We start from the raw sequence: 26,215 nt of genomic DNA on the forward strand, positions 1-26,215 counted from the left end.
GGGAGAAGTGTACTGGCACAGGGAGGTGTACTCCGCGTGACCCCCAAACTCTTGGGCCAGATATTAATTTCATTGATTAAACCACACCAGTGAAGTGAATTAAAACCTTTAGCTCTTGTAAGTTATTTTAAAATCATTTCTCAATGTAGCTGAAGGAGCTGGTCATGATAAACCAGAATTACATTTCCAATTGGTATAGACTGACACCTTAGGAAAATGAAACCTCAGTGAACACAGAATACTGAACGCTTACCAAGACATAATGTATTTGAAATAACCTATTACCAACTTTAACAGGTTGCAGCATTCAGGTACCACCAATGTACATTTGAAAGAAATAAGTGGTTCACCTGGAGGTAGGTGTAGTTTGTAAAGAAGTTTTAGCTTCTCAGTCAGATCACCATGATACATTCCACCTATTAGGAATAGGGAGGAAGGGAAAATAAATTTAGCATTAGAAGACACTTCAAAAAAATTCTGAAAAGGTTATTATGCTTGATATCAGCCTGATATGCAGACATTTAGCAAGTGAAGCTTTCCCATATCCACACTGAAATTTTTGTATGCCATCACAGAGCTTGTTTATGTTTCCCCTCTCAACAGCCTTGTAAGGTAGGTCACACTATTCTAATTTAGAGATGGAGAGCTGAAGATCATAGCTATTGACTTGGCCAAGGTCAAACAGTGAATACATGGCAAATGTAAGATTCAAGTCAGGCTTCACAACCAAACCACACTGGTTCGAACATCTATCTATAGATCCTACACAAGCCATTAGAAGCTTTATCTGCTAATTTGGAGTAGAATGTGGCACTAGGAGAACTACCATTTATATTTCTCACCCTACGTCACACAGTGGGGGAATGAATTGGCCTAATAATGAGAAAACATTTCAACCACAAACATATTATGAGGAAATCATTCAAATATGCAATTGCATCATTCTCTCACAATTGACCAGCAGATAGGAGAAGCAGGGAGGAGGCAAGAATTTATGCTTCAGCAGTACATTGAATCTTTTATATAAGCCACTCACTCATCCCTGTTGCAAACTCCTTGAAGTTAATTAGTGCATCTTTGTTCTCATCCAACAGTCGGAACATTCTTTCTGCTAGCACTGGTGTGTGGAGGCCACAAGACCAAGGAGTAAGGGATGCAAACAACTCCTTGAACTGCTCCATGTTAATGCGGTACTGCTCTAAGTAGGGCAGGCTCTGGTCTCGCTGGGCAGATACAGTGTGATTTCCCCAATAACAGCTCATTAGGTGTTTTGCCTGTGAAGGGAAGGTGGTACTATAATTATTGTGGTCGGACAATAATTACATTTTCAAAACTTCCGTCTTGAAGCCAACCCAAACCCACAGGTGATGGTGGGGAAACCTGTGAGCTGAACACCAACACCATTTTACATTTTTCAGGCTTGGAAATAACTTTTAATCAACTGCAACAGGCAGAAAAGATACTACGGTACATCTAAAGGTTAATCATAACAGTAAGATGGAGGTAGTGGTTCTCAGCAGATGTGGCTGAGCTACAGCTCCTATTGTCCCTGAGGATTGGCCATCCTGGCTGGGGCTGGTGGGAGTCCAAACACATTTGGAGGGTGCCACATTGACTGCCCCTGCAATAAGCAACACCAACTTGAGATGCAGATTCAGGTAGAAATGTTAATGTGAATGAAAGGTATGGAAATAAATGGCATTTGCTTCTGCAGTTCTATAGCCCTTTAAACTTTCAATGAATGCTTGCATCAGTTGGAAGAATTCCACTTAAATCTGTTCAACAAGTGGATAAGTGAAATTAGATTCTTACTTCTCAACTGCAGTGGCAGCGGCTACGGTGGGTTCAGCCAAAGAAACTGAATGTATTCATTAAGCTTGGAACAGCAAAGTACAAGTTAACAGATAATACTGTTACTAATAATTCTGGTTCTGCTCTCATGCTGCAGTCACAAGGATGCTCAGTAGGGAATAAATCCCACTGAAATCGGTGGGCGTTATATATGAGAAAACATGCCAAGATTACACTGTACGTTGGTAAATAAAATACACTAAGGATTACTATGGAGCAAGTCCCAGTGAAATTTACTTCTGAGCAAACATGCTTATGATTATGCTGTATATTGTTAAATAAGCTTTTCTGCAGGGTTCCTACCTTAAATACTACATAGAGGTCTTCTAATTCTTGCATAGAAAAACCAATGTCACCAGATATAGCTCGGACCTACAGAAACACAAAGAAACAGATATATTTTAATTATTTTTGCTGTGAACTCAGAAAAGTTAAATTAAAACACACCAGGAAGGTTACTTCGAACAAAGCATGACAAAATGACTTTCAAAGTCTGGGGACTTGACCGGAGAAAGGAAGGAACATGTAATGATTTTGAGCAGAATACTAAAGTCTGCATTTGGGAGCTATTGATCTGAGACAGGAAGATGCAAAAACCTCAACAACAGCTAGAGAAGAGTAGCTCTATTCCCTTGAACTCAGGGGGTAAACACAGCAAAAAAGTGGTCAAAAACATTAAATGCATTTCCTGCTCTCAGTGCACTGTAATTGGAAGTGGGAACAGGAAATGTGTCAACTCCTTCATCCTTTCAGCTTTTATCTATTTGATCCACTCACTGTCAAACATCCACAAGGGCATTAGAGACATTCACTTGGAGACATCTGATCCTATCTGGAGGGAATGAACACCACAATGGCACAAACAACAGGGGGAAAAAACAGAAGCAAGAAGACGTGAAAGCTATTCTTCCCTTGAGATTCTATGGCACAGGAGTTCTGAGGATGAGAAAGGTCAGTATCTCCTGTTGCCACACCCTCAGTGGAGGAAAAGAGGAGAGCTCAGTAGAAGGGTTTTTTTAAAAGCCTGCCAATTTTTTCTCACAACTTTTTCAGGCCAACCTCTCATGTCTTCAGAGAAATATATGGCAATTTCTCAGATGCAGCAGATGCACCCCCAAGATCATCACTCACAATTCCTTAATTCAAAGGTGATACAAAACAACTCTCTGTAGAATAACTTTAAGCAAAGTGTCATTCAGTGCATGCTAATCAGTTGATTACCTGATTTACTTTTTTAAAAACTCATCCTATCCACAAAGGTAAAAATTAGAAAAACAGCAGCATACCCAATACCTATAACACAAAACTGGGTGCAACATACCACACTTCTCTTAGCTGTGTCCTCTAAAGAATGGATCACTTTCAATCTCTGCTTAAAGCGCATCTGTTCAATGTCATCCGCTTTCAAATGGCCGAATTTCTGTAGTAATAAAAGTAAACAAGATTCATCTTTAGAGCCACAGGGGAATACCATGTATTTGATGAAGCATTTGAAGATAATTTCCTAAGCAATGATTTCACTGGGGAGAAAGTAAATCTCTGTCTAAAGCAGGCATGGCCAAACTTGACCCTCCAGCTGTTTTGGGACTACAATTCCCATCATCCCTGACCACTGATCCTGTTAGGTAGGGATGATGGGAGTTGTAGTCCCAAACAGCTGCCTCTAGCAATGTTTGAAAGCCATGAATAGAAATACTAATGGCAGAGGAAGGGGAAGATACATTAGCAAGCAGCAAGAAGTCACTGTCTAAACAGGGGAAGTAAAACTTTACGGTTTTGCTTCCCTTCTATTGCATTAACCATTCATGTAACATTTCGGAAGACTAGACTCAGATTTAATAAGGTTTATATGAAAGGTGGGGCAGAGGGAGAGAAGTAACATCAAGCCCATATCCAGAAATTGTGCATGTATCGCAAAGAAGTTTGACTGATTAATACAAAATTTTATATCCCACTTTCCCCCTTCAAAGGAGTCAAAGTAGCTTCCAAAATATAAAAACAAACACAAAGATAAAAATAATAGTAATCCCATCTTTTAAATAATTACCCTGAACAACCCAAGATTAAAAGCAGCATGAAGGGGGGGAAAGGGATGGGTGGGTGTGGAGTTTAACAAGGAATACAAGTCTGGTAAGGTATTTAAATAAAAAGGAGTGAAAAAATAAGACAGTACTTGACCTCATAGGCTGTTTTTATAAGTTCAAAGATATCAATTTCAACTGGTGGATCATCCCCACTTGTCAATAAGGCATGGAGGTGGGGAATACGTGGGAAAACATTTTGTCGATTAACTACGTTGTCCAGGTACCTACAGGAAAACCAAAAGTAAAAGACAGAACCTGGGATTAATGCATAACCCAAGTTTAGGGTTACCATTCTGAATAGTTTATATAGTTCTACCTAGCCTGCATAATTCCACTGATGATTAATTCTCATTACTACTGATTCAATCTCTGTACAAATCATTTATATGCTACAAGAAACCAAATGAACATACTATATTGGTGAAAGGTTGAATAACAGGCGTTAACAGGAAAATGTATTTTGTTTATGTATGTGTCATATGTATCATATCTATCTATAGCTTTCCTTTTTCAGCAGAAAAACTCAAGGCAACATGCAAAAACTAGAATAAAATATGAATGATCAAAACAGGAAGTCCTCACAACCTCCCCTCTTTCTTCTGGCAGTTAGCTGGGGAGTAGCTGGTCACTCATTCAAAGGAGGGGAAGGGCAGGAAGGCAGCTGACCCCTGTACAAGTAAACCCACTGACTCACCGTTTATCTTTTAACATGTGTGAGGAACCTTTGGCCCTCCAGATGTTGCTGAACTACAAATCCCTTTTTCCTTGGCCTTTGGTCAAGCTTGTCATGTTTGCTGAGGCTGATGGGAATTGTACTTTAGCAGCTTCTGGAGGGCCAAAATGTTCCCCGCACCTGTCTCATAAGATGGCTGGTTGCTACTGGAATCTGCTCTAAGACAGGATAGGCTGGGTAACAGCTGGTTCCAGCAGAACTGAATTGCTATCTGAAGCAAACCCTTCTTGAAAGACTTCATTACGATGATCAAAGTCAGCACTGTGATTGTTCATTTCTGACCCCTGCTAGCCCACATGCTCCTGGCTGAAAGAGATTTCACTAGCCTCTTTCATGGAAACCAGATTTCCTATCCATAAATTACCGTATTTTTCCGTGTATAAGACTAGGTTTTTTTTACCAAAAAATTAGGTTTAAAATTGGGGCTCATCTTATACACAGATAGTGCTGAAGGGTGTTTTCTTAATTTGAAGTCCCCCAAAATAGGGGGAGTCTTATACATGGGGGCGTCTTATACACGGAAAAATATGGTACTTATAAATTTAACCACAAATTATCTATTTTGGCTAAACGGATCTTGCAGTTACAATAAATCTTTCTGGGCTTCACTACCTACAGTGGACATATCTCACAAAACACTGAAACATGGTGGCTGGCTTTGAGCAAATGGCTTTTTATTATTATCCTTGTAATAACTGGTCTCTGCCAAGTGAAAAGCAAGAAGCTTCAGTCACTAGCCAGGGATAAGAAGGAAGAATTAATGGTAGCTATTACCATATCCATTACCATTCATTTCATTGTGAAACAGAAAAATGAGGCTACCTGCCCAAGACAGTCATGGCCTCGCCTTCATCACAGCAGTTTAGCAGCTTCTCCATGTTGGCATCCAGGATGGCCAGAGATACCTGCAAGATGACCTTGATGCCTTCGTAGAAGAAACAGTCAACAATGACCACAGCACTTTCAAAAGGCATGACGCTGAGAAAGAGTGTGAGGAACCAAGAAAGCGATATGCTGGAAATGACTCCCAGGTCTTGCATCTTCTCAGACAGCTGGGGAAGACAGTCCCGTGTGAGCTCCTCAAAGATGCCCTGGTCTACCAAGGCACCTGAACAGGAAAAAGAGAGAGAAAGAGAGAGAAAGAGAGAGTGTGTGTTATCTGCAACATGGAACTGGAAGTGTAGCATAGACTCAACATTACAGGCAAGGGGCTGAGGTAAGCCTAGAGCAAAACAAAAGTGCAGAGAATAACTGATTTGCCTTAGGGTGAAGCCACCTGTACACGCACCACTTGGCTTGCAAAGGAATATTGTGAGTGAGCAGCCGTCCACTAAAAATTATTGTGCTTGAGGAAGTGATGAAATGAAATCTGAAAGCCCAACAGAACGTTTCTGTAGGGTGCATGGGGCCTGAAATGGGAAGGAGAGAATGAGGAAGTCTCACTGTGCAAGTGGAATTCCACTGGATACAACCTTCTGACTGCAATATTTAGGTTACAATGGCTGTTTTACTCATGGGACATCATTACCTCATGTAGCAATCACTGAGTGTTAAGTATTAATGTGTGAAATATCCCTTATTAGTTTCTTTAAAGGATAAGAACGATAATAAATTTAAAATGAATGTTATGTGTCTTTACTGAAATGACTGAACCTTCCACGCCTTTCAGAGCAAAACACAACCTGTTGGGAGACTCAGCAGTATGCTCATATACAATTAAACAATTCCATATATAAACTAAATATAAGGAATCTATATTTAGTTTAATTTAGTTTAAATTTCTGAAGCCTTAGTAAAGGTCTCACTGCAGCCCAGTACCTATTACATTGCCTCTCTCAGTCAAATATGTATTTTAACATTTCAGAAAACCTTCAATCAATTTTCTATACTTCACCAGTCCTGCTGATATTCCCTGGCAGTACCTGCCAACCTCAATCATTTTGGGCATTTAATTATTAATAACTCTAGTTTCTGAATTATTTTGAGAAGATGATATCAATTTCAGACTTGTGAAGCAATGGTATTGCTCAGTTCAGTGGAAGAGCACATTTTGCTCAAGCAGGCAAAAGCTAAAGAAACTAGGGAGGAGCTAGAGAGGAGATGCTAATATATTGACAGTTTTAGAATATTTGAATTGATTCAAGGAAGTATATTTATTTATTCTATCCACTAAAGATAGGATTGGATGTAGCGGATATAAAATTGCATAAAGTAAATAGCAGATTAAACTTTTTTTAAAAAAATCCACACAAGAGAAATTAGGAATCAAACATAGTGGTTAGGAAGATACCAGAACTTCTGTCCTTGAAGATTTTTAATCACAGACTAGACAGGCAAGTGATTTGTCTTTTTCAAGGTGGAGTACAGGGTCAGATTTAAGGTGCTGCTTTTGACCTTTAAAGCCCTTCACGGCCTAGGACCCTCGTACCTACGGGACCGCCTCTCCTGGTATGCCCCACGGAGAGCCTCAAGGTCCATAAATAACAACACCCTAGTGGTCCCGGGCCCTAAGGAAGTTAGATTGGCTTCAACCAGAGCCAGGGCCTTTTCAACTCTGGCTCCGGCCTGGTGGAACGCTCTGCCTCATGAGACCAGGGCCCTGCAGGATCTGATTTCTTTCCACAGGGCCTGTAAGACAGAGTTGTTCCGCCTGGCCTTTGGCTTGCAGCCAGTTTGATTCCCTCCCTCCCTCCCTCTCTCTCTATTTTTTTTTCTTTTTTTTCTTTTCCTTCTCCTGCGATGAGGCTACATTTTAATATTTTAATGTTCCATTATTTTAATGTTGTATTTTATTTTTGTTTTTAAGTTTGTAATCATTCATCTTGTTTTTATTATTGCTTGTAAGCCGCTCTGAGCCCGGCCTTGGCTGGGGAGGGCGGGGTATAAATAAAAAAATATTATTATTATTATTATTATTAAGGTATCTTGTATTATGACAGGTGATTGAACTGACTCGTTCGGCTTTTTTCCAGCTGTATGGATATTTAGTAGAAGCCATCAACAGTGGAGCAGGCTTCCTTTTTCTCTCTGCCCTCCTGTATGCTCACACAAAATCAGATATCACCCTATAATTTTAAGAATATATTCAAAACCTGGTTTTATGAGGCCAAGGCTTCCAACGCATACCTCCTGTTCTAAGGACAAAATAACTTACCTATCCAACGAATTGCTCTGTAAAAACAAATTCTAGCTTTTAAGGTTAACTGGAAGACTTACCAACCACTCTGGTGTTATAATAATCTGGCAGCATCCTCTCACACAGGGCCACAAGGAGCCAGAAAGCTTCTTCTTCATTACAGTACAGAAGCAGTACTGATGTCACAATGTTCATGGCCTGAGAGCAAGCGGGCATGCAAAAGGAGAATAATAATAATCCACACTAGGTGAGAAGCTTGTTTAGGGCAGCAATCATTTATATTTTAGTTTGTCAGAGCATAAGACACAAATGATAAATGAGATACCTTGAATAAAATATTTTACAGCTCAGAACCACATCTTGGCTTCAAGTAACTAGTATTAGTGCTATTATTAGAAATAATGACATTTAGCAGGTGGAGTGGGAAATGAAGATGCTTCACCCCCCCCCTTCCATAAAAGCTCCAGGAAATTCTACAGAGGGAAGATGGGGGCATTCCACCAGACTGGGAAGCCATCAGCCCTGGTTGTGCTCAACCTAGAGTGGTGCTTAGGACCATGCATGATAATTTTATTATTTATACCCCACCATCTGGCTGGGTTTCCCCAGCAACTGCGGGCGGCTTACAGACTACATAAAACATAACAGAGCATCAAAAATTAAAAAGTTCACGATATAGGGCTGCCTTCAGATGTCTTCTAAAAGGTATATACTTTATCTCATTGACATCTGAAGGGAGGGTGTTCCACAGGGAGGGCACCACTACCAAGAAGCAACAGAATACCCTCAGAGGAGGATCTCAGTGTCTGGGCTGAACGATGGGGGTGGAGACGCTTCTTCAAGTATACTGGATCGAGGCTGTTTAGGGCTTTAAACTTTGAACTGTGCTTGGAAATGCACTGGGAGCCAATAAAGATCCTTTAGGTTATATGGTCCGAGCAGCCACTCCCGGTTACCAGTCTAGCTGCCGCATTCTGGATGAGCTGTAGTTTCCAGGTCACCTTCAAAGGTGTAGAGCGCATTACAGTAAACCAAGTGGGAGATAACTAGAGCATGCACCACTCTGGCAAGACAGTCTGTGGGCAGATAGGGTCTCAGCCTGCGTACCAGATGAAGCTGGTAGACAGCTGCCCTGGACACAGAACTGACCTCTGCCTCCATGGACAGCTGTGAGTCCAAAATGATTCCCAGGATGCGCACCTGGTCCTTCAGGGACACAGTTACTCCATTCAGGACCAGGGAGTCTCTCACACTACTGGCAGCATTAGTACTGATAGGTAGCTAGAGCTCCAATATGAAATTTAATTGGACTTGGATGTGAAGTGCCAAACTGCAAGCTAATCCTTGACCACCACTCTCTTACCTGGCAGTAGCCAATTGTGGGATTCCGAAAAGCATATGCTGTCAGTACTCTTCGAAGTGCAGCAATCCCCAGCTCATTCTGGAAGGCAGGGTGCTCTGGCATTGATCGATGTAAGTCTCGTTCTATTTCCTCTGTAGCAAGGCTATACTTTCCCAGTGACTGTTCCACCAAGTCTGCATAATACCCAGGGTGAGTAGCCATCTCGTTCCAGGCTCCTGCAGTGACGCACACAAAAACTAGTCAGTTTCAATTCCTTGCGGTTGTGCTAGACCATGGACTAAATGCATGACATAATGCTGTTATATGTTTATTTAGATATCATTTTTAAACTCATGTCAGCTATCCTGCAATCCATGCGTGTTATCTCTCCATTAATCTTTCAAGAGAAGAAAACTCAACATGGGCCACCACTGGTCAGGACAAATGCAAGGACGGGGAACAGCAGGTGCTGTCAGACTCCAGCTCCCTTCAGCTTCAGCCAACATTGTCATTGGTCAGCAATGATGGGAACTGCAGTCCAGCAACATCAGGAGTGTTAAGTGTTCCCCATCCCTGGACCATTGGAAGGAACTATAGATGATTCTTGAGGTCACTTCCAGCTTTGGGAACCCCTACATTGTAACAGTGGAAGTAGCCCACAAAGATTAACTGAAAAACTTCTATTCCTATTAAAAGGGAAACCTGTTGAGCATATAATGTCTCACCTGAAAATAGGAGCCATAGCTCTCCACGAAGATTCTCTGGAATCCCTTTTAGCACCAGTTCACGGGTCTTGGCTGTGCGATACATACACATTCCTCTCCCATACTCAAAAAAATGAATGTTCCATGATTCCTCTTTCATCGTCTCCTTTGCCTAAAGAAACCATTACTGTGATCACAATACTGGAAACTTCAGATGACCAAACCCTGGGATTTTCTTTCCACTCTTACACAGCACACTTTGCTCTATAAATAATCTATTAACATCGATCTCTTATAGTAACTGGCAAAGATATTGTAATAGAAATGTGCAAGATGAAACAAGATATCAAATAACTCCCCTCTCAACGGGCAGTTTTGTTTTGTTTTAAAAACAAAATAGGCACCAAGGCAGCACATCTCACGGACTATCTGCTTTAATATACACTCAGCAAAATTAAGTTGGGACTCAATCTCTAGCATAGTTATATGGTATATTATTGCTGTGTTCAGAGAGTAGCATTTTTGGATACCTAAGGATTAGTACAGACATGCCTGAACGGATTATTAGCATTCACAAGACAAAATAATATGATCAACCCAATTACTTTCTCACATATCTATTTTTATAATACAAGGCAATGCATCATCACTCCAATGTAGCGCCCCAACAGACTTTTTATGGAACACAAGCACTAGGAACCAACTTTTGCCATTGGCTTCCAGGCCCAATGCAAGATGTTGGTCTTAAGCTAAAAAGTATTAAAAAACCTATCCATGTGAATCCATGTGAATCCTGAAGGTCACTAAGCGGGGTCTTGCTTAAGATTTCCCTCCTTGGGGGACATGCCTTAGTTTTTTGTGTGCCTGGTCTTTCTTCTTTCAAATTTATTGCCAAAGGCCATAAGGTTGAGCCATCCGAAGTTGAGAAAAATAGGTACAGCTTTTGTTAAAAAATATTACCCATGTCTTTAATGCATAGATGAACATCTTTTGAATTCTTTTTTGCAAATTAAATCTGACTGACCCCCCATCAATAAATATGGTTTTATAGAGGATTTTATTGTACTAGTTTTAGAACTATTGACACCCCCCTCCCCCAATAAAAGAGTTGGTGACTTACCCCTTTTGGTCCAACGAGCTCCTCAGTGTTGTTCCCGAACAGTTTAAGCAGTCCCTGGGATGCTGTTGGTACTTCATCTGTGCAAAAATTGGCCAGCTGATTGTTGAGAGGTGAGACAGGGCTGGCTGCAAGTGGGCTGCTGGGAGACAGCTCTGAAATTTCCTTTAAAATGTACAAACTGAAAATTATAAAGGAACAAACAGGCTTCCATTGCATTTAAATGGCATTTAGTGTGACTAAAAGGTGTTCCAAGGCTTTATAATATAGGTACATTAGAGACCACTGTTACCTGCATTTCAATTCATCTTTTTTTGATTCTTCACTGAGGTGGCCACCTATGATATACAGGAAGGTCACTAACAACAAGGGACATGGGTGGCACTGTGAGTTAAACCACAGAGCCTAGGACTTGCCGATCAGGTTGGTGGTTCAAATCCCTGCAATGGGGTGAGCTCCCATTGCTCGGTCCCTGCTCATGCCAACCTAGCAGTTTGAAAGCACGTCAAAGTGCAATTAAATAAATAGGTACCGCTCCGGCGGGAAGGTAAACGGCGTTTCCGTGCGCTGCTCTGGTTCGACAGAAGTGGTTTAGTCATGCTGGCCACATGACCCGGAAGCTGTACGCCGGCTCCCTCAGCCAATAAAGTGAGATGAGCGCCGCAACCCCAGAGTCGGTCACGATTGGACCTAATGGTCAGGGGTTCCTTTACCTTTACCTATACCTGTTAGGAAGCTATGGCCCCTGTCTAAATCATTAGTGGGAAGTGCCCAGCTAATTTTTTAGAAACCAAAAAATACTGTGATTTTAAAATGGATAGTGCAATTTGTGAATTTGGATCTGTTACGGCAAATATCAGGTGAAGAGAAATCAAAAGTCACGTTTTGGTCCACCATCTTGATTCAAAATGGCACCTGGCACCCAAACATCAACAAAGAACCCCACCCCAAGAACCCTATTGCTGAGCTTGATGATCGTATCTCAAGAGGTGGTTGAAACTGTCAAAAAATGGACAAAGCCACACCAAAGTGACATTTCAGTCTGCCATCTTGTTTCAAAATGGCACCCAGTGTCCAAATGGCGATGAAGTCTGCTGCCCCACCTTTGGAACCCTTGTGCCAACTTTGTTGATGATATATTGAAAGGCAGCCAAACCTATGCCAAAAAACAAAGTCACGCTCATGTCACGTTTTGGTTCACATGTTGATTCAAAATGGCAGCCCGCGTACAAACACTGATGAATGGCACCCCCACCCTGGAAACCCTGGTTCCAAATTTGGTGACTTCTCAAGAGATGACCAGATGTCAAGAGAACAAATGGACAAACCACTTTCCCAAATATATAGATGTGTTTGCAAACGTTTATGTCTCAGCATACAGCACAAGATTATGCATATGCCTCAAAAAGGCAGTATGTGAAGCAGCGCTGAGTGGTAATGACCAATAAGCTTACCACTACAACAACAGTCAGATGGAGCCTGATGATACTGACCAATAGGCTTATCAACGCTCGATGAGATGCCCAAATTATTGATCAGCATTATGAATATAAAGTGCTGTTCCACCATCTCAACCAATATGAAATATCACTGAGTAAGTCTACCAATCAGTGACGGTGGGAACAGTGACCAGCTCGTTTTACATTTTCTCTAGCCTGTTGGTCCTGGATGCTTAAAAAAAAAAGTTCAGCCAGCTTTCACCAATATGCAGAGATTTACACCCCTCATATGTGTTCCTCTACCCACTTGCTTCTGAAGTTCATCTTTCTTTATGCCTCCCGACACTGAAGCCATCACACAACACTATTCATTAACTGAGTCCTCATCCCTGTCATTTGGTTCACTACTATGAAGTGGAATGACACTGAATTATAAGCCCATTAGCCCATGTGGAAAACCATCACTGATGACGTTGCTCCTAGAGAATTTAGCCAGAGTTCTCAGCCACTTTCCCCTTTGCTCAGCATCTGAGGCAGTCAAGTGCTGCCTAATCTGCTTTCCCTTAAGACTAGCATGGTATGATGCATCATTTTTCTCTGATAAAAGCAGAACATGCTGGATAGAATCCAGGGCACTTAGGCAGCTCACTCAGTGTGTAGCTCTGAGCAAACAGCACTGAACTGAGCTAAGAAGCAACCATTAAGCATACCATCTCATGAACCAAGTATATGAAGAAGGGTGGAACCATTAAACAAAATGGAACAGAAGACCAATAATTTATACACACCTACACCACCAGACACATCCAGGATCGACAGGATGAACTGGCCACCTAACTTGTGCATTCACAGCCAAATCAACACACATGCCACACAAGCTATGGTGTACATTTTCCTCCTCTACAGGGAGATTATCTCAGGTAAGAAAATCATTAATGGCAAACACAATAAATCACTTTACACCAGCTCAGACTATCTGTCCCTCTAGCCCCTGTTTTACTTTAATAATGCTAGCATCTCTTGATGATTTTTGGTAGGCATCGTGCTTTGGGGGAAGCTGCTTCCATTTCCCCCAGAACTACCTGATGGCCAAACAGAGGCATCTCTGTTAGTTGTGTGCAAAAGGGGTCAGATGTAGTTAGGCATCTGCTTATCTTCATTGCCTATGATAGGTAAATATTTTGATATAAGTCTATCTCTTAACAGAAGAAAGGAGGACAGCTAGGGTATGCTACTGCTGACTCCCTCTATTGGACTTGCACATGCCCTTACATGGCATAGTCACATGAAGAGTGAAACTTTATACGTCAAGACATGAAGAGGTATATTAAACTAACAGTGAGGCAGGGCACCTCGGGAAAACCTTCAGCATGCAAACATCTGCTCTATCACTAAGTCATGATCTCAACTTCCCTTAGTCAGAGTTCCCAACCACTTTCTTCCTCATTCTCACATCTGAGGCAGTCAGTGCTGCCTCATCCATTTTCCCTTAGACTAATATAAAACTCTTTTTCATCTCAATATTGAGAATATAGGTCATATCTGACTGAATAAGCAGATAATTTCCCAAATCTTTTGGATAAAATTAAAAAATGCACCCAGTGTCCTTTCCACTGTGGGTCACTGGCCACAACTCTAAGCCATTTTCCCTTTCCATCAAATGGAAATGAAACAGATGGCTTAGCCTTATGTCCAAACAAACTACAAGTACTGGTTCAGAAGTAATACTAAACCATCTACTTTGTGGTTTGATTTCCTGTCGCTAAAGGTAGGAGTTTAGTGGAAGAGCTCAAGTTGAATGCAAAAACTAATTTGCTTAACTATGGGCTATGGTTTAGTAATGCACCTAAACATGGCCACTGTAAGCAAATGAAGCACCAGGGTTCAAGCATCTAGTTTTAGAAAGAGGGGCTATCTGAAGAGACCACATGTCAAAACATATTTGAAATTTGCCATGACCATGATGCAATAATAGCAGGGGCTTTTCAATGCTCATTTCTCATACCTCGTGTGCATTGTCACCACAGCTCTTCTTCCGTCCTCCTCCATTGTTACACGATTGCTTGGACGGAGTTTTCTGCAGAAAGTCAGAGATTCTCTGCACCAGGAAATCACGGTCTTTCAGGTTAGCAAAAAGGAAGGTCATTTTGCTTTTGGTACTGATGGACAGTGGGCTAGGTAATACACTGGAACTGTCAGCTTTTTCAACAATTGTGACCTAGAGAATATACATGGGGATCATTTGGGTGTATCAGGCTCCTTTGTATTAACATAACTTCTAAATTTAACTTTTAATAGATTATTCACAACTATGTCAGTTATCTTACTAGCAACTCCATAATTGACACATATGGAGGTGAATGCTGTCAAGATATTCCTGAAGACACTGAGTTTTTTTTCTGTACAGGTAGATGCCACAGTGCATGTGAAACATAGAAAACTGAAATGCTGCAAGAAGTGTGATAAAGAAAGGCTATTCTACTTAAGTTCTACATTTCTGAAACACCTGCTTTATTTCAGACGGTTCTCACGCTAAACCAGATAATGGTTTGGTTCTTTGACTCTAGAAGCTGCTCTGACAAAAGTGGAGAGGGAGCCCTTGGACTCTTGTTGACTCTGTTGTGTATATAAAACTGCTTCTTCAAACAGTGGCCACAGAATTCCTATCAGCTCCCAACTCAAAATATAGCCGCAACTGAAAAATATAACTGGATCTTGTCGCCATCAGCCTAGAAAATTATTTAACCAACAGGCCAATCTACTAACACTCAAAAACAAACCTTCAAATATTTCCTGAAAAAATTGAATAAGCATGTAACTAAGTAACAATGAGATACTAAGACAATTCATCCTTAAGAAACAGTGTCTCACCTCCCTGAGTGGTATTATGAGATGGCAAGCCTCCTCTGCCTTGCTAGCAAAACAAATATAGTTGTTGGAAACAAACATCTGTCCAGGAATGTGAATTTTGTTGAATGGGGTCCACAAAGTACAATCTGTATGCCCATCAAGACGTTCATCCTTAGGAAGTCGAAATGAAGCACGGTACCATTCATTTTTGGCTCGAGCATCCAAATCTCTGAAGAAAAATGATAATACACACCAGATACTAAGTGGGAAAATAATACATTCCACTATCCAACCATTACAGGAAATGCCCCTTTTCAATGCAGCTTACTCAAGATTCTATTTCCATCCAACACAAAGTTAGGCCTGAGTAATGAGAGGCAAAAATTCCTAGTGATGATAAATACTTTTCATCCCCATAATCATTTGGTTGCCCTTTTCTTAACCTTTTCCAGCTCTATATCTTTTGTGGGGAGAAGAACCAGTGCATTGCTGTACAACACCCTGACATTTTATGAGATGGTGGTTTACAACTACTTCTATACATAAATTAATACATAAATTGTGAAAAAATGCAGGTGATGACAAAAATAATGCTCAAATAAAAGGAAAATACATTTTGTCAACTTCAGTGTCAAAGATGGTGGATCTAGTCCAACAAAAGTTCAGTACCTACAAAGGATCCCCATAGAGTATAATAGAACCTTTTTCTCCCCTACTTCTGTGTACATACAGACACTCAGCACCCCAGACTGCTATAGAGAATGGGAGGTCTATTCATGCCTCTAACATCCCATCCAGCCCTCCCAGCACTACCTGAACAGAGGAATGGATGGGGAGATGCACAAAAACACCCATTTCCCATAATGGCCTGGTCTACCGAGATCATACTAGAGTGGTTGAGATGAGGAGGAACACAGCCCTATGATGGATTAGTGCAAGCCCATAGTATACAATCAGAAAACTAATATCCTTCCATTGGAATGACACCAAGAGAACAACTTCACAAATATTAATTTTTCTACAGTCCATTTTCCATGTCCAGTACAACTTCCAAGTTAAAGGTTCCTGAATCACTTAGTAGGTTCAAGAAATGTAAATAGGATCCATGGGAAGGGGCTGAGAGCTGTCCAATATAAAACCTAAATGCTGATTTCTGGAAAACTTAATCCACATTTATGTTTCTGTGATTTCCAGACACAATGATACAATCCAGTCCAGAAACATATTTAACTATTCTTAAAATGATTCCTTGTGCCAAGGTGTGTGTGAGTGTAGCAAGAGAGGGAGGGAGATGGACAGACAGACAGACAGACATACCTTTTGAGTGCTGAAATATTTTTGAGAGGCTTGCTGGGCTTAGGAAGCAACATGTCCTCCACATACCCTTTATTATCAAATAGTTGCCGCATGGCAATGTTAGCCAGCTGTTCCATTAACTTGAAGGTCTCGTTGATGTTGAGGAACATAGAGAAGTAGAGCTCACTGTCCCTGGTACTCACTTTGATGCATTCAGGGAATAGAAGGGTGGCATTCTTCTCCAGCTGGGTTACATCTACCCACTGGACTATTAAGGTCACTAGGGAAACATGCAAACGCAAAGCAACAATTACTATCAGATTTCTAACAGACATTTTAAACAAATTAGAACACAACAGATTTGAAGCCTATCTGTTTTTCTTTTTTTAATTATAGCTTGACTCAGTGAAGTACTTAAGCAGAAAGAAAACAGATTGGGAAGGAAGCCCTGCAAAATATTTTTAAAATGTTGTTCAAATAATATTTGGGGGCTGCAGCATGGATGTAGAGCTGCTGATTGCTTAAATATCCCTAAAAACAACAACAACAACAACAACAACAACAACAACAGGAGTGCAACCTCCCCTCCCTTCTGGAGTACCAATTTCTTCCACTGCCCCAACTGGGCCTCACTATTAAGACAATATGGATGTACAACCAGATATGAAACCACCTTTAAAAAGTGCAGTTAGAAGTGCTGGACAAAAAAAAACATTAAGCAGCTGACCACTTACCTTCTTTGCCTAAAAGGAAAGAATAGAAACAAAGGTGATTAACAGTCAGATACAGCCAGCCTTGCCTAGGGACACGTCCTTTCCAATAGCTGCAGGAATAGTAATTCACTAGTTTCTCTACTTCAGGCATTCCGAACTGTTTACGCATCTTCATTTCAGCTTCTTTAAATTTACCAGGATCTTCTTCCCCCTGAGGCTGTTGATTCTTATTTTCTTCAGCAATAATGCCCTGCAGGAATGAGTAGCAAAAGTAGCAGATGAAAATATAATGGCCTCTAAAATTCTTTGTTGCATTATTTATTTGCTATGCATAGCTGACAAGTGTACCACTTGAGGTTATGCTTCTGGGTGGATATAATACAATTTCCAAACACTCAAAGTTCAATGTCTGTCGTTGGGCGGCATTTGTAGGGCCAGGGGTTCCTCGCGCCTGATCGAAAGAATGAAAATACAGTGGTGCCTCGCAAGACGAAATTAATCCGTTCCGCGAGTCTCTTCGTCTTGCGGTTTTTTCGTCTTGCGAAGCACGGCTATTAGCGGCTTAGCGGCTATTAGCGGCTTAGCGGCTATTAACGGCTTAGTGGCTTAGCGGCTATTAACGGCTTAGCAGCTTTAAGAAAAAGGAAACAAACTCGCAAGAACTCGCAAGACGTTTCGTCTTGCGAAGCAAGCCCATAGGGAAATTCGTCTTGCGGAACGACTCAAAAAACGGAAAACTCTTTGGTCTTGCGCGTTTTTCGTCTTGCGAGGCATTCGTCTTGCGAGGTACCACTGTATATATATATATCTGCACTGTACTCTGAAATATGTGATAGCTCATCCACAACTACGCTTGTTGAGTGCTTGTGCCAATGCACATGTGCATACTGAATACTGCCAGTAACATTTGTGACAAGGCCTCCAATGTTGTGTGAACTTCCTTCATAAGTTGTTTATGTTTATTTGTTTTACGCTGACTGCATGCAAAGTTTTAAATCAGGGCTGGCTGAAAGCATGGTGCTCTTTGAGACACTGCCTCTTCCACCAGCACGTTGAGCCCCATTGCTGCCAAAGGCTCCCCATGTGTGACCTAGCGAGTGCCTGTGCCGTCATTGTGCAAAAGCTTCTCAAGAATTTCAGTGCAGTAAAGTTTAACACTTTTAAAGTAGCACCCTCTGGGGCCGCAATGGTGAGAAAGGGCTCACCATGTCTAATGAGAGCACTGGTTTAAGCCTCAAGTGCCAAACCTACTGTAAAGAAATCATGCAGGCAGTGAAGGCGTACAACTGCAATGGAAGGCAGAAAAAATACTTCCAGATGGAAAGTAGCAACAGCGTATATATCCTTGCCGAAGCAAGGACAGATGAAAATATATGGAAGTCTGTTCAAACTGAACCTTGGCTCAAGCACAATCATAGTGTTGATCTTTAACTATATGGTAGAATGTTAAACTAGCCAGCCTATTTTATTGTTCCAGGTGAAATGAAAACACTCTAGATGGGCGGCTCTTTAGCTCTTTCGTCCCTTCCTCATAGCATATGGCAAATATTTATCCTACATCCAACTTTATGTAACAATTCACAGCCTGCAGTTCTTATGGATTGCCATTCTGTTGCTAAAAAACTGGAAAAGTTCCATGACAAATAGGTGCCACTTACATGTATCTTGCCCTTGACAAAGGTAGTGATATCTTCTTCATTGTCAAAGATAGAAAGTGTCTGAAGCAGGTTATTTTCTAGCCATTCCCAGTGTTTTGTTATTTCCTTACGCGATGAACCTAAGGAGAAATTCAGAAACAATCAGATAACAGCTACTATAAGGAGCAGGTCAATAGTTTTGGGGTTCTCTTGGATCCACTACTATCACTGGGGGCAGAAGTGGCTCCAGTAGCATGGAGTGCCTTCTACCAGCTTTTGGCTTGGCAGTCTAGCTATGTTCCTTCCATGGAAAGGGATAATCCAGTGTCAGTAATCTGTAATCTAGAAACCTCTAGATTAGATTACTGCAATGTGGTGTATGTGGGGGTGCCTCTGACGATTGTTAGGAAACTGCAGCTGGTGCATAATGCAGCAGCGAGGCTGCTGGTGGACATGTAGCTATCTCACCACATCACCAGTTCTGGCAAAATGACAGTGGCTATGTATATTTTCTGAAGCTCAATTCAAAGTGCTGGTTTTAACATACAAAGCCATATACAGGTCAAGACTCCAATATCTAACGGAACACATCTCCTGATTGGAACATGCATACTGCATCCGAGGCTTTTCTCCAGGTGCTCTCTATGAGAAAGGTTCAGTGAGCATTGCAATTACCCTCCCTCCAATTTATTGAATACTCTCTTCTGTAAAGCCTGCCTGGCACCAGCATCAATATCCTTTTAGCACCAGGATCAGATGTACTCTTCTCCCAGGTTTTTTGAAGGATTATGGTAATCATGCTTCCTGCTGTTTCTCTATCTGTATTTTTGGGGTGGGGTGGGAGGTGTTGTTCTTTTATGGTTTAACTGTAACTTCGCCACTTAAAAGCAAACTTTAACCTTCTATTCCTTATATTAAATACTTTCTACTACTGGTTAAATTAGATAGCCAGTATTTACTTAATATACCTCTGCTAGCTCCCCGCCAGCCCACCCTCTACTTCACACAAATTTGCTTGCTATCAGCCAATTGGTTTTGAACAGATCTTGGACAATCAGGGGTTTTTTCTACTCCACCTGATACAATTATAGAATATTGGATTAAAACTTTGAGTAAAATGGCCATAATCCAGATGTGCAACCATGGGCCACATGTACACCCAGATTTTTCTAAAATTTTCAGAATGTGCCTCTGAAGAACACTTGAACTGCTCAAAAACCCTTCTGAGGATATTGTAGCTGGCTGTGGGGGACAGCAATCATACACTGGCAGAATTTATTTGTTATAGAATGGTATTTACTCACCACATGCCACTGCCCAATAGATTTGAGAATCCTGTGTCTGATGTAAAATTCTGTAAGGAGCAACCCTAGCGCTTGAGTCCAAAACCACATCCAAGGTTCCCACAAGCAGCCCTAAGAAGACCAAGATGCAGAGAGAAACATAATGAATATTATCTGAGCAAATGAGAGAGTTAAATAAATGGTGGGATGATTTAAAATAAAGTGTTTATTGATACAAAAGTTTATAAAGGATGTGAGATCCCAAGAAGGGTCTACTGAATCAGACAAAAGGCCCATCTAGTCCAACATTCTTCTTAAGAGTGCCTAAGCAGATGCCCAAGGGAAGCCCGCAAACAGGACCTAAGCACTACAGCAGTGATCCCACCTGCCATGAACGGCAGCTGGTATTCAGGGCATACTGCCTCTAACAGTTTCACTGGATGTCTCTGAATTCCAGTATTATGAGGGAGAAATAAAAAACTCTGTGTTCACCTTCTCCACACCAGGCATAATTTTATACACCCCTATCATGCTGCCTTTTCTCTGAACCCAAGTCCCAAATGTTGTAACCTTTCCTCTTAGGGGAGTTGTTCCATCATCCCCATGGTCATCTTAGGTTGTTTAAGTCACCCCACTTTTTTAAAAAACACACACAGATAAAGCAACTGTCTGAAATGCTTGGTTCAGACACAATGCTAAACCATGCCCCTTGTGCATGGGGAAATTCCACTTTCTTTTTGGGGTTGTGACAAATCATAGTTTCCTAGTTGTCCAAACTATGGTTTGTGCTTTCCCTTCAAACCAAAATTGGGAATAACAAAGCTCAATCCATAGTTTCCAATCCTGATCTGAACGGCAAGCACAAACCACACTTTGCACATTAAGGAGAGACTGAGGTTTCACAAACATTTGAAAAGCAGAGTCACTAAAACAATGCATTCTTAACAGGGAAAGGAACACTGAGGCACAACAGCTGAAGGAGAACTGAAATTTATACAGCATGAAAACTGGGTTTAATGCAGTGTTAGAATAGCGTACTTGAAGCTTCTTCGCAAATGCCTTCAGAATGCTGTAAGTGGTAATGTTATTTACTATTTTACACAGTGTTAGGCCTGTTGCACATTTTCTGAGTGGAGAAAGACTAGAAAGAATTATGTGATGGTGACTGGGTGCAGAATTATACTGACAGTATATCATTGCCAATGAAATATTGAAGGAAGTTAAGCTAATGCATTAGCTTTCCAATTGGCACTGTGTACCTGAAAAGAAGTTGTAGTCTCCAAGAGCAGCTGAGAATGTCCTCTTAAATATACTTTGTATATACCACGTCCAAACAACAGAGACGTGCATGTAGGGAGGCACTCTCAGTGATGCATCCCTTTAGAACTAGAACTCTCTTCCTTTAGGGATTTACTAATTTCATATCCTGAGTTATCTTCCATAAATGATGCAGGGTATTCCTATTTGTGTCATTTAGTTGTGGGGAGGGGCAAGACAACAAATAACTGCTTGTTTTTCCAAGATGATAAAACTAAGTTTTTACAAAGTATACAAGATCTGTACATTTAATCTATGATTTTTTTATACAATTAAGATTTGTTGAGGATCATTATAAGTTATTTTCAATATGGTAAATTATAAATTTATTAATTTATAAAGATGCTCAGGCCACCCCAAAAGTTTAAACTTGACACAAACTATCTAAAAAATTTGAGTAGTTTGCATTTCAAGGCCATTTCTGTTCCAATTTTCTCTTTCAGTCTCTCTCACACACCTACCCAAATGATACCATGCATCTGGTTAAGTACACAAAAGCTTATGCCACAAGAAATCACATACAGATGCAACAATAGACTTTTATGTTTTTACTGGAACATGACAACCTTATACGTGTATTTCAAAATGTTCACAGTATTGCTGGACCACCCACAAAGCTGAAATCTGGTGCATGTGTAGCCCAAGATACAATTCTTCCTAGATAGCATGTCCAAACTCTGGACATGATGTTTACTTCATAATAGAGGCCATTCTCTGTGCATTCCAGCACAGAGCAAGCCAAGGTATACCTGTGGCAGAATGGTGGGCTACAGGAGTTCTGTTGTGTTGTCCAGCTTGGGGAGGGGCAACTTTCAGTAACAGCCAAGATTATGTACATAAACTTACAGAGTGCAAGTTTCATTTGCTTGTAAAATAAACAAAGAATGCCAATGCATAAACCAGTGATTTAAGTTTGGCAACAAATACAAGCCTGGCTGTGATAAACTCCCCTTAGGACTTCCTAAGTAGGGCAGTCCCTGCCGCAAGCTCCAAGCACAAGCTCCTGAAGAGCAGGGTGTTGTTGTTTTTAATGTGTTTGAAATTTTACAAAGAAAAAGAAAATGTTATCAAAGTCCCTTTACACTGTAGATGCTGACTGCATACGGAATACTCTCCAATTTCTTAACTATGGTTAAGAGATTCAAGGCATTCCACAAGCTTGCTTGCTTGCTTTCTTTCTTTCTTTCTTTCCAGAATATATTAAAATTTTAACAAAATGACGTGGACACTGGGGAGGGAAGACTTTTGTTGTTCATTACCTATTATTATTATTATTATTATTATTATTATTATTATTACTATTATTATTATACCTCCCTATGGCCGTAGATCTCAGGGCGGTTCACAGCACATTATCAGGGACGCGGGTGGAGCTGTGGTCTAAATCACAGAGCCTAGGGCTTGCCAATCGGAAGGTCAGCAGTTTGAATCCCCATGACGGGGTGAGCTCCCGGTGTTTGGTCCCAGCTCTTGCCCACCTAGCAGTTCGAAAGCATGCAGTGCAAGTAGATAAATAGGTACTGCTCCAGTGGAAAGGTAAATGGCGTTTCCGTATGCTGCTCTGGTTCGCCAGAAGCGGCTTAGTCATGCTGGCCGCATGACCTGGAAGCTGTCTGCGGACAAACACAGGCTCCCTTGGCCTATAGAGCGAGATGAACGCACAACCCCAGAGTCATCCGCAACTGGACCTAATGGTCAGGGGTACCTTTACCTTTACCTTATGCCCGTAGATCTCAGGGCAGTTCACAGCACATTAGCAGTGATGTCACAGACTGTTTAAAATGTGTTATGGACACTTCTGTAACTAACTAGTGAAATGAAACCAGGGGAGGGAGGGAAATCACATGTTCTCAGGAGCAAAACTCTTTTGAGTGCTAGGCAAACTGTATTTCCTGAATGGCAACTTTATTTTAATAAATCTTTTTATAACAAATAATCATTATACATGCACTACTTTTCTAAATGGATAGATAGACAGTCTGTGTGGTAAGATAAACTGGGATCTTTTAAAACACTGTTTGAGAAAACAACACACACATGTATATGAACATTTTCTCCTGATAAAAGAAATGTTAGCATTTTATTGCCACATTACCAACTGAATGTTTTTGGCTTAATCTCTCTTTCTATATTAAGAGGCCTGTATGCGGCCTGTATGCATATATGTGGGAATTTGCAATGCTTGAAGCACTTATGACATGAGGGAAAGAACCTGATGAAATATCCCTTCTTATGCAAAGTACTGTAAAGGAACCCAGCTTCACGCTAGGGAGATAGCAGCTGAAATACCTGAAATTCCACTATATATAAGCATTTTGCAGACTTTCGCAAGATTTGCAGCTGCAAAGATACAGCTACCGCTACCACATACATATCATGTGTGTAAGATCACTAGCTTCTTCTGCCCATATCAAACAAATTACCAGATCCAATCATATTCAACAAGCAAAATTCACAATTAGGCATGAAAATGACCAAGGCTACGGATCTAAGTTAGCTCAACTTAGGTACCACTGAAATCTGTGGGTAAATTAGTCATGACATTGATTCAACAACCAACACAGTGCAAACCTATGTATTACTCAGAAGTAAGTCACACTGAGTTCAATGGGGCTTACTGGATATAGGACTGCAGTCTTAGTCTGGACCCAATCTATTGTCTGCACTGTCCTATGGAGATTAACTTTTGTTGAGAAAAATGAAATGATAACACAAGAAAGTATACTTTTGCAGGAAGACTGTGACCGAAAACAACACCACAGCAATACCATTCCTGTGTTTACACAGGCAACACTTACTGTCTTGGAACCAAATTTATCTATAATACTAATATATGCTAAACAGATATGCAGCAATTCACAGAGCTGCTTTGCATTGGGCCTTCAAGAATCTGCAGTGCAGATGTACTGCATATAGTGTGAATAAATTCAGCTTGTCTCTGGGAGCCAAGCGAATGAGTGGGTATGCTACTGGCATACAGGAATTTTACTTGAAATTAGCTTTTGTTTAAAACTACCACAAATGTTACAAGTGTAATACTAAGTTGCTGAAATAATGTGGATTAGAGCATCAGCCTCTAGAAAGCAAAATAATTAGCTGCCTTGTTTAAACTGAAATCCTTTAAAACTGTGCACATATCCTACGAAGCTCTAAAGTAAAATGTTTCAATACCGACATATTATTTACCAAATGAAAATATACAAGTGATGTATTAATCAAAAAAGCCTTTCAACAATGTTTTTCGTTTGTTTATTTCCTCCCACGTCAGACGTTGCGAAACTCCACAGAGCCCCTCCTCTGTATTTCATTGCCACACACGGGAGGGGCACATTCAAATATACATGTTTACGGGGCACGCATCCCCCAAATTTCACCTCTGTGTTGGTGGTTGGGGCGGGGCGGGATCACAAGTCAAGAAGAGCCTGCTGATTTGAAAGCCTTAGGAGAAAGGGGAAACCAGTGTCGAGGCTTTTGCGCACAGGCACCATCACCCAGGGCAGGACCTAACCCGTTCAGCACCCAGAAGCATCCTCTCTGGTCTACCTAGGGAAAGGGTGGGGAGGTAGAGACACCCACAGGCAACGGGCGATGCCACTAGCCAACTACTTGGCTGGATGGGGGGGGGCCACTGGACCTGACACCCGCAAGCCGCAGCGGCCCTGGGCGAAAAGGCCGGACTCCCTGTGCGTTTTAAAGCGAGGGACGAGGGGCAGCTTGCGGCTGCGAATGCGCTTTCGGGCGCTGCCCTGACTGGGCCCATTCTCTCCCCGAGAGGCCTTCCCAGCAGCGCCTCTGCTGCCCGCGAGGCCCCGGGCGGCGGCGGCGGCCGACGGACTCCCCTCTTCCAACTCCTCCGGCGGCTCCACTCACCCGTCAGGCCGCCCCCCTTGCCGTGGCCCCGCCGCCGCTGCAGGAGGAAGAAGGGGTTGGCCCGCTCCGTCACCCACAGCGCGTTGGCCAGCAGCACCTCCTCCGGGCCCAGCCACATAGCGGGGCCGTCGCCGCTGCGGCGCCACTGCCGCCACCCGGGCACACTCCGCCGTCTCCGAACCGGGACCGGCCCGACAGTCACAGGTGGGTCACGGGGGCTACGCACGTCGCGGACCGAGCCCGGAGGAGCTGTTGCCTGCCTACTGCGCCCTCTAGCGGCGTGGCTGGCGCACCGCGGCGCAGGGAAAACGGCCATTTTTGTCGTCGTCGTCGTCCCCCGCACTGCGAAGCTGAGCCGAGTCCAGGCTCTTCCCAAGCCGCCTAAAACCACGACGGTCGTCGCCCTGTGGCTACACGGTCCTACGCACACATTGGGGAAGTGGGGCTGCATTGCTGCTATACCCGTTCGACCTGGGAGTAACACCCCCTCCCCTCTGAAGTCAGTGGGGCCTTCTCATGAGGAGACCTGACTAGAGTGGCACCGTCAATCCCGTTGCACCTGGCGAGACTTGGAGTGTGTCGTGCGGTGGGCAAAGCTGTGTGACCCCGCAGACAAAGGCCCTCGCCATCCGGGTATTTCAGTTGTTGCAGCTTGGAACCTGGGACTTAAAAAAAATATATTCCCGTTTTTGAGTTTGGGCTCAACCTAGTGTGGCTTTTTGGAGACCCGCCTGCCCTGTTAGCTGCTTTGGAACCAACGCCCTGCTTTTTCTAATGTCATGGATGCACCAGGGCTAAGCTCAGCTGTTTTGCTACATGAGAGGAAGGGCAAGATGGCTCCAT

At 42.0% G+C, this 26,215-nt stretch overlaps 1 protein-coding gene across 2 annotated transcripts in view; it reads right to left on the bottom strand.

The window, feature by feature from the left end:
* The window catches only part of TBC1D9B (TBC1 domain family member 9B), a 33,303-nt gene extending 7,728 nt beyond the window's left edge, over positions 1 to 25,575 (bottom strand). For both annotated transcript variants that reach the window (XM_079966470.1, XM_079966469.1), the window contains exons 1-17: positions 25,373 to 25,575; positions 20,207 to 20,317; positions 18,924 to 19,042; positions 17,287 to 17,515; positions 16,574 to 16,832; positions 15,278 to 15,485; positions 14,412 to 14,624; positions 10,971 to 11,132; positions 9,872 to 10,022; positions 9,168 to 9,382; positions 7,885 to 8,002; positions 5,491 to 5,776; positions 4,030 to 4,159; positions 3,173 to 3,271; positions 2,155 to 2,223; positions 1,037 to 1,274; positions 351 to 416 (exon numbers count right to left, since the gene is read on the bottom strand). In XM_079966470.1, coding sequence (XP_079822596.1) covers positions 351 to 416; positions 1,037 to 1,274; positions 2,155 to 2,223; positions 3,173 to 3,271; positions 4,030 to 4,159; positions 5,491 to 5,776; positions 7,885 to 8,002; positions 9,168 to 9,382; positions 9,872 to 10,022; positions 10,971 to 11,132; positions 14,412 to 14,624; positions 15,278 to 15,485; positions 16,574 to 16,832; positions 17,287 to 17,515; positions 18,924 to 19,042; positions 20,207 to 20,317; positions 25,373 to 25,490 — 2,791 coding nt within the window. In that variant the 5' untranslated portion in view covers positions 25,491 to 25,575. The remainder of the gene's footprint in view (positions 1 to 350; positions 417 to 1,036; positions 1,275 to 2,154; positions 2,224 to 3,172; positions 3,272 to 4,029; positions 4,160 to 5,490; positions 5,777 to 7,884; positions 8,003 to 9,167; positions 9,383 to 9,871; positions 10,023 to 10,970; positions 11,133 to 14,411; positions 14,625 to 15,277; positions 15,486 to 16,573; positions 16,833 to 17,286; positions 17,516 to 18,923; positions 19,043 to 20,206; positions 20,318 to 25,372) is intronic.
* Positions 25,576 to 26,215: the final 640 nt, after the last annotated feature.

This window comes from Podarcis cretensis, assembly GCF_951804945.1.
Source record: "Podarcis cretensis genome assembly, chromosome: 2".
NCBI lineage: Eukaryota > Metazoa > Chordata > Lepidosauria > Squamata > Lacertidae > Podarcis > Podarcis cretensis.